Source organism: Centruroides sculpturatus, unplaced genomic scaffold, assembly GCF_000671375.1.
Source record: "Centruroides sculpturatus isolate CEXI.00-Female unplaced genomic scaffold, Cexi_2.0 scaffold80, whole genome shotgun sequence".
NCBI classification, from domain to species: Eukaryota; Metazoa; Arthropoda; class Arachnida; order Scorpiones; family Buthidae; genus Centruroides; species Centruroides sculpturatus.
Genome location: NW_019384552.1, coordinates 175255 through 185059, shown reverse-complemented (window position 1 = coordinate 185059; position 9805 = coordinate 175255). Strand labels below are relative to the sequence as shown.

The following is a 9805-nucleotide window of genomic DNA, read 5'->3' as shown; positions in this document are numbered from 1 at the left end:
CTGAAGTTGGTCTTTGACATGTAATAAATAATAAATTTCTGTTATATAATTATTATGTTTTATTACTAGCCTTATACATAACATTCTAACAAAAATATTAAAATGCAAAATTGGCCGAGTATTAAAACCGATTAATTGGAGAAAAGGCCAATGCATCCTTAATATATATCTTCTGATTCATTAAATGTACTTTTCAAAAGTTTGATGAAATTCATTCTTAATTTTTAGTCATGTAAAAACAGTTATTTCATTTACCAAGAATATTTCCCTTGAAACCATACAGTAAATATTAGATAGTACAATTTTGGAATGCAGTGTTTTTCCATTTAACCTTTAAATACTTAATTGACGATATATCATGAACGTTTTCGTAAATACCTTCATGATGATTTATCATCACTAAAAATGTACAATTTTTATAAAAAATTCCATTGCTAGATTGCACTACACTACTGTATGTTATTTAGACTGTGTTTCACATATTTACTACCAGATGGCATTTTATTCTCGAGTATATATAATTTTTCAAAGCAGGAAATTTCTGTGTGTCAAAACAAATTCAAACAGTTCTCTTTGAGTGTTTGTTTACTTTACATTATTTGTTAATTACTCACAGGCAAAGATCAATGTGTTTTTTTTTATTTCTAAAATAATTAAATAATTATAAATAAACAAACACATGCAGTGTTCGATTTTACATTAGTTTGTTCTACTGTTAGCTATTCACTGGTTTTGGTTTCTAAGTTTATATAAATATATATATATATATTTATTTACAATTTTTTCCCTATAGTACATTATATACAGGTATTGTAATCCATTATAATTTTTCTTGTTTAAAATAAAAGAGAAACTCTCAGCATTTTCCAGAAATAGATTACTGATGTAAAGTGGGAAAAGCTTGTATTAAAGCTATTAATTTGTTAGATTAATTTCATTGTCATTATAAAAATGAATTTAATCAAAGTTTAGAGAAGCCATTTTCTAGTAATGACAACATATTTTTAATATTTAGAAAATATTAAAATACTCAATTTATTATGCTTACCATTACTTTCTGTAGAATCACTATTCTGAATAACTTCAACATCTGGTGAAGAACTTTCACTACCATGAGATAAAACACTTGGTCTATGAATAACACTGTTTTCCTGCAGAAAACAGTTTGACGGTCTAGAAGTAATAACGTGTTCGACCGACATGTGCAAAAGATCTTTCTTTGACGATAATTCTTCTCCACCGCTAACTATACTACTAGTTCGGACTACTGGCGTTCTGTGACGTGTTTTTGTTTGTATAATATAATTATATTCATACTGTAGCACATCATTCCTTGGATCCCAAGGTCGAGTACTATAAACAAATTATAAATTATTTTAATATTTAGAGTTGTACTTTTATCTATTTTGTTTTAATTAATTATTACATATAATGGATTCTACATATATATTTATAAAACAAAGTTTGTTTTAAAAAGTAGAACAACTTACTTTACTATGGATGCAACAATAATCATATGCAGCATCTATATTTCTAGAAAATTTGATTTGAAGCATGTGCAAAATCAATTTCCATGATTTTCAATAAAAAGATTTACACAAGCAATGCATATGTTGGAAATATGCCATTGAAAGCTTTTGGAGAAGTTTCAAAGTTTCAATAAAAGAATTGCAGCATTTGAATGATACAAGAGATTTAATTAAAGAGGCACAACTAAGCTATGGATGACCAAGACCTGGATGCCTAAAAACAGTGAGACAAGACAAAACTGTTAAAAATTTGATATCTGAAAATCAATGCATCATCCATGATGATTTTGGCTAAAAAAAGAAGAGCAAACAATAGAATAGGAGTGTTGATGAATGAGGAGGGTAATGACTAAGGACTGTGGATAATAAAGCAAGTTTAATAAAAAAAAAACACAGAATTATGTTTTTTAAAATAGAAAAAGTATTTGTGCCTTGTTTAGCTTGTATGAAAGAAAACTCACTGACAGAAATATTGTAATTTCCAAAATGCATCTGGGTGAAATAAAGTTTTAATTGGCTAGTATTTTTGGAGTCTGTGAATGTGATAATTCCTAGAAAATAATGGTGTTTGAACTGATTACCATATTTACTCGCATATATTAAGGGCAGTCAAATGAAAATGAGACAGATGGGAAAAAAGTAAGTAAACTGTTTATTATTTCAAAAGTAATTGCCATAACTTTTTAAAATTTATCCCACTGTAAGACAAGATAGTCAATGCCTTCATAGAAAAATGTTTGCGGTTGCCTACGGAACCATGATTGTACCCAGGCATGCACCTTTTCTTCCGAAACAAATTGACGGCCACGAATGTCTTTCTTCAGGGCTCCAAAAACATGAAAATCGTATGGGGAGAAATCTGGACTTATGTAGGATGTGTATGGACTATGCTGCAGAAGTTTCACTGGGAACTTTGGCAGCATAGTCAAAATAACCTTGGTAACATGTTGGTGGGCATTATCCTGCAACAGAATGATGTGTCTGTCAACATTCCTGAAAACAGAATGATGTGTCTGTCAACATTCCGCAACAGAATGATGTGTCTGTCAACATTCCGCAAAAATTGAAGCGTGCCATCAAATCCAAAGTTTCTATGTACCACTGTGCATTAATTTTGGTGCCCTGTTCCAGAAAGTCAACAAGCAGCAGACATCCATAGTGATGTTGGACACATACACGACTCGCCGACCTCACTTCTAGCACGTCTAACAGACAAATGGCACAGTGGTGAACATTCACACTGATTCCTAATAGAGGGCACTTCTATATACACACCTACCTGCGCATTAGATAACAAGTGTGACACGGAAGTTGGTAGTCTGTCTCATTTTCATTTGACTGCCCCTAATAAAACAAGGTTTTTATTCATTTATCACAGCTTCAAATTTTTAGGTCATCCTATACGTGCGAGCAAAAGATTCTTTGCATTTTTGCAGATAATTTTTGTGAGCCATGTATTTGCATTTTTTACTGGATGCTCACCTTCTAGGGTTTAAAGACATAAGTATTTTATCTGTGTCGTTTCAATTATTCTTGTGTATTGTCAGGAGTAAAGATTAATAGCAATAGGAAAAGCAAAGTTTTTGAATTGAATTCCTGATTGAAATTTCAAAATCACATGGGAGCACAATATAAGTTTTAATCCATTCCCACATGAAAACATGATTATTCAAAAATCAGAATTTGGAGAAACTTATAAGTATAATCAATGGAGAGAGGATTCAACTTAAGAATTGGCAAAAAAAGGTTCTCAATTGTCCAGCTTTACATGAACAAATTATGTTGTTGATTTTACAAGATTTTTCCTTAAAGTTTAAAATGCCAGTAATTTTTGCAAGACAATGTATGTATTTATGTGCATTTGATAATATTTTATTTGTGATTAAATGAAATAAAATTAGAATTGTATTAATAAATCTAAAGATCAAACTAAAGAAAATTAAAGTCACACCTCGTCCTATATGCGTGGTCGCCTTATATGTGAGTAAATACAGTACATATTGAGATTTTTAAAAAGATCAAACAAGTTTATTCTTGGATATTGACCCAGAAACATAAATCTGCTAAAAACAATAAGATGTGGGCACATAGTGATAACTGGCAATGAAACTCTGGTCTGCAGGTTGATCTGGAAATGAAACACTAGTCAACACCAGAAGTTGGTTGTGGGTGGATTTATGCCCACAATCAATGTGTGGGCAACATGGAGTTTTTCAATTTTTCTTCACATTTCTAACACCTAAGTAGGGCTAATTTCCCATTAATTCCGCCCAAAAGGCATTTCCCTTTGACAGATTGCCCATGTTTTGCACTGCTTTATTCCAACACTGACAAACTTACAACCCTGTTTGGTTCTTTCTTTCTTGGCCAAAAATAAACAATCCTGTTCTTCCTCAGCCACCTAATTCTCCAGATTTATCCCCAAATTAGTTTTTCCTTTATCTTTTAGCATCATCTTTAATATGAAGATACTCAAACAAAAATGTCTGAAAGTTTTGAGAAGCCTGCAAGAGAATGATCTTTCTGTAAGTTTCCACAATTGGGAAAAAATTTTGATATAGGAGAATCCTATTTCCTAAACTGTCAACTTTATTTGTATTAGTAAAAAGAAAATGTGCATAGTATGAGAACTTTTTGATTGTATACTGTATATATATTTATTTAAAACTTAATAATAATTTAACCTTTAAAAATTTGAAAATAAAATATTCAGAAACTTTAAATTTTTTACATAAATTAGAATTCGGTCTGTATAAATAATCTTCAGTGGTTAGTTTTTTCCATAAAGGGTTCATGATGTATTTATACCATGATTTTTAATACTACTATCTTTTAAAATGGCTTTCTGCATAGATATTATGAAATCTCCTACAAGCTTTTATACTACATTGTCAGTTTGCACACAAACACAAACCACACTATAAATACATACCTCAGACATCTAAATCTTCCCACAACTGGTTGTATATTAGTAAATGACACTAACAAAACCTTAAATTAAACCAACAAATATATTTTAATATGACAAGTGCTTTTGATCCTAAGTGGGATCTGCTTCAGGTCAAAATATTCAATAAAAAATTAGAATGATACTAGAATAATTTTAAATTCACTGGAAGGATTAAATATATTTGAACAAGTATAAAAATCATGTCTGTGTTAACAATTAAATATTCCAACAATTATAAAAAAAAATCACATCTGTCTGTTAACATTAACATTAACAACATAAAAAATTTTGGTAAACATCTTTGCTACAAATCCTAACAGAAGTAATTGATTTTTATTTCTTATTAGTGCTGTCAGGATCATCAAAAAAAGAACTTCCAAGCATGTGAGATGTTCACCTCCTCCTTAAAGTTGATACATTCCCCTTCTTGGCTTTACAAATTTCAAAAGCTTCCAAAATTTTGATTTGATCAGTGTGAAAGGTGCACTTCTGAATGTATGCTTCTGAAACTGGTGTGGAAGCTAAACTACATCAGGTCAGTTCTCATTAGATGCATCTTTCAACCAATCAGATCAAAATTTTTGAATTTTTGAAGCTCTTGAAATTTGTAAAGCCAACATGCAAGCCAAGGTGGAGGCAAACATCTCACATGCTTGGAGGTCCTTTTTTGATGATCCCAACAACATTAATAGGATTTGTAACAAAGATTTGATTTTTATTTTTTTAACAGAAATATGTTCAAAATTTTTTATGTTAATAATGTTATGTTAATATTCACTTAAAATTCTTTGTTATTTTAATGTTATCGTTAATTTTAATTTTTATTTTTAGTGTTAAACAAGTATACAAAAATCACATAGATGTGTTGATGTTAAATATTTAATTGTTCTAGCGATTTTAAAATTGTTCTAGTAGCATTCTAATTTTTTATCAAATGTTTTGACCCAAGTTTTACCTGAAGTGATCCCAATTAGGATTGACAGTGGTTGTCATTTATATTAAAATTAAACCAGCAAATACAGTTTAATCTGATTATAACTACATCGGATGTAACGACAACCCTAATATAACGTCAAATTTTTATCGGTCCCACGATTTTACTATACTAGATAATGTTAAAAAACCCACTTGTAATGACATAAAACCGTGTTTTAACGTCATATTTGAAGCACTCTTAAATTTACAAAATTAAATTATAAATTTTATTTATGAAAGAAAATACTACGTGTTCAGTCATTGGGTCAGAATCCGCTTCCTAGAACAATTGTGGGTGGTACTGTCATCACCTGATTCGGTGGGGTGAGATGCGCCACCCCTTTAAACAACGTGACAGTTAGTCTGCATAGCTCTCATACTCGTGTTGTAGTTTAGCATCAAATCAGGTAAAATGGCTAGCTTAAAAAGGAAAGAGTTAACATTAGACTGCAAAGTAGAAATAATTAAAGCAGTTGAAAGTGGAAGAAAAAAAGACAGATGTATGCTTCTTGCTTAATTCAACTTTTTGTTGCCTTTTGATTCAACATTATTCACAAAACCGAAAGTGCCGCCATTATCGAAACTTGACAAATAAAAATTTCTTATAAAAAATGATTTTTGAAATTTTTAATTACATCATTGTAAATTTAGACATAATAATGTAAATAAAGTTGATTTAAATATTTAGTTTGCACTTTTATACATACGATATTAAATTAATGAATTTTATAATAGATTCTTAAACAGACTTGATACTTTTATGGGACTGAAATTATGACCCCGCAGATAACAACACTCGGTTATAACGTCAAAAAATTGCCGGTCCCATGGATGACGTTATAAGCAGGTTAAACTGTATATTTTAAGACTTTGTTGGTGTCACATAGAAAACAACATATACAAAATATACTATGAATCAAACCATACTTTCAGACAGCAAGGTAAAATTTTGATTTATATATTGCTATGGGTTTGAAGAAATCACTTCTATTTTCTATCCTGGTTAAACACTTTGAGATGTCTTCATCTCATCTTCAGTTGGTTAAAATCATATACTGGAAAGGTTTCAAAAACTTTAAATGTTCAAATTTGTTATGGCAATAGGAGAACATGTCATTCATGTTTTACACAGCTTTTTAAAAACACATTCCACATTTAATTCAAATCAAATACTGGAATGGTTTCATCTGAAGATGAGATGAAGACATCCCAAAAAGCATTTAAACCAGGATAGAGAATAAAAGTGATTTCCTCAAATCCAAAATGAGGTAAAAATATTGACTCCATAATTCTTAAAAAATCAAAAAGTCAGGTGGGGAATACATCCCAACAAATCAACCATCACATACATTATAGACACCCAGACCCACACTGATAAGTAAACCATTAGTGGAGAATGGATAAGTACTACTAGCACAATAAGTACCTTTTTTTGCACAGACATTATACTATATACACTGTACAGAAGTAGGGAAACAAAGGCTTCACAAGAGCATCATACATAACACTACAAGAGGCTGCCATACTAAACACATCACATAATCAGGAAATTCTTATAAACAGCACATGAGCAAAATAATAGCTTGTTCTATAGTTATGCTTTGACTTTGGTATACAGTATTCTCCCCAGAATTATTTTTTGCCAAGTGATCAATAAGGATGCCAGGTAGACTTCCATCATATAAATAACCTTATTCTATCTTGAACAAGGTTATTGACAACAGCTTTGAAGTCCCAGTTTGAGATTATCAGTGGCTTAATTATGATAAAAGAAAGTCCTGTTATTTTGGAATTATCAAAAATTAATAAATATTTATGAAAATTTTTTCTTATTTTTGTTGTCCATGTGAACACATTCTAGAAATATTTTTTTATATCAAGTTTAAAGAATGTATTTCAAAGTTGCATTCTAAAAGAAAAATTATCCATCATATCAGGATTTTACATATTTTCACCTGTCTACAGTAAATAAATAATTTTAGATATATTCACATACAGATGTTAGATCCAACAGATCAATTATTTGTTAAAATTTTGAATGTGTTCTGGTAAACATAAACTCCAAGAACATAAAAAGGGCACATCTTTTGTTCATATACTTCTCCGTGAGCCCCCTGCCCAGATGATTTTTCTGGCACCCAGCTGGCAAACTTCATGAATGAGAACACTGGTATACAAGCCAAATAGGATTCACCCCACCATTAAAGGAGTGATATATTAATATATTTATTACAATATTCTAAATTCAACGTATAGCATGCTTACTGCCAGTTGTGTCGTATGAAAGTTGCGTGTGATGTAGAAATACTTCAACTGATATCAAACATGTTGATTAATAGAAAAACTGATGATAAAACAGACCATTTATTTGTAACTTTTAAAACCTATGCATTTTCTATGATTACTAATAACTGAAGATGGAAAAAGATAAAATATGTTATGTATATTGTAAAAGTAAGAAAGCAACATAATTTTTAGAAAAAATGTTCCAATAAAGTTAGAATTGGTCTGTAGAATAGTATCTTTGAATATTGGTCCCGATGCATATTAAGAAAATATACAGATGCATATTAAGAAAAATCAACTTACTCAGCATGTTTATATATCCAACCACCAATAAGTAAATCTAAAAGGAATAATTTAGGTGTCCATTTTTCTAATTTTATTTGCCTTTCTTTGGCGGCTTTCCTCTGTGCTTCTTCCAAAATTGTTTTTTCTTCAGTAGCTGCTACTTGATCGCCACGTAAAATAGCTGCAGATACGTGCTGCCATAATCTAAATAAAATATTTTATTTCTAGATTAGCTTAATATTTCAGAATCTTCTTTATATAAACAGTGTCGATTTTTTTATTTGATTATTTCTCACAAGAGATAATATAAATAACACAAGGCTTTTTGTACATCTGTTTAATTCTCTTTATTCATTTGCCAAGACATGTTTTGGGCAAGGACCCAAAACACATTTCAGCAAATAAAAACAGAATTAAATAGATGTAAAAAAAGCCTTGTGTCATTTATATTAATCAAAGTTTTCAGAAATTAAGTGTATTTCTCACAATGGTCAACTTTGAAGGAGATAAAACTTCTAAAATCCAAATAAATCAAAAAGTAATTCTATAATGTTTATATAGCATTGGAATAATTCTGATAAAATTATAAATAGAATTTTAGCGTTATTCTACATTAAACATAGACTAAGAAATGTTCTAAAAATCAATAATTACCTTTCAGATTCAAATTCTTCTTGATAAACAACAGGCACTGTGTATCTTTTTAATCTCGAAGCTCTTATTTCAGAATTTGGATTCCAAAGAAGTCTTTCTTCCTAAATAAGCAGTATTACTTTAAAACTGAATACTTAGATTTTCTCAATTTTTCATTACATTAATCTATATATATAAAAATGAATGTGTGTGTGTGTGTGTCCTTCATGCATTACCACACCGTTTATCCGATTGCCGTGAAACTTTGAGAAGTCGTTTAATATACTCCTGTGAAGTTTCTGGCATAGTACGATTGCCATGAAGCTTTGTGAAATTTTTTAATACACTCCCACGAAGGTTTCTGGCATTTATCCTACGATAGATGGTGCGCGTTTACACAAGCATTCGAGCAGTGTGTGTTCGATCGAATGCAAATTGTGAAGATCATTTCCCCCTTCAAAAAATATCTCTATATATGCATCTGTGAACTGTTATTTACGATATTTGTAATAATTTTTGTTTAATCACTTTATTTCAACTTCTTTTTGCTAATTATGTATTCGCTCGAACTTTGTTAAAACCTTAACTGTACCCCANTGTTATTTACGATATTTGTAATAATTTTTGTTTAATCACTTTATTTCAACTTTTTTTTGCTAATTATGTATTTGCTTGAACTTCGTTAAAAACCTTAACTGTACCCCGAACTCTTAACAACCGAAGTTGTAGGAAGAAATTCACGTATTTTATCGATCTAGGTATCCCCCCTTTTCCAAATTTTAATATTGACTCAAAATAATTTAAAAAGACAAATTACAATAAAACGTTTTATTATCCAACTATCAGAAATTTCACAACATGCCAAGGAAGAGAGGAAGGAGCAATTAAATAATTAAAATTATAAAGGATTTAAAAATATATATAAAAATGAGGAATATCGCACTTCTAACAATCTCTGTGTGTGGGCTAAATTTAAAGAATCCGTGCTTCTCACATGTACAGTACAACTGTATGTGGCCTGTTCACGCGTCGGAAAAGCTTCTGATTTATTCGTGTACGCATCAGACGGAAAAACAAAAAATATCGTGTATCCACAAACACTCCAATAAATAAATAGAATTGAAACGACACTTTGAAATGTTTTCCC

General features: G+C 30.3%; 1 protein-coding gene across 1 annotated transcript in view; it reads right to left on the bottom strand.

The window, feature by feature from the left end:
• LOC111623712 (oxysterol-binding protein-related protein 8-like) overlaps positions 1–9805 on the bottom strand; it is a 186583-nt gene that overhangs the window by 16778 nt on the left and 160000 nt on the right. Inside the window, exons 21-23 of the mRNA XM_023366398.1 lie at positions 8680–8780; positions 8044–8229; positions 1049–1353 (exon numbers count right to left, since the gene is read on the bottom strand). Of these exons, the coding sequence (XP_023222166.1) occupies positions 1049–1353; positions 8044–8229; positions 8680–8780 (592 nt within the window). The remainder of the gene's footprint in view (positions 1–1048; positions 1354–8043; positions 8230–8679; positions 8781–9805) is intronic.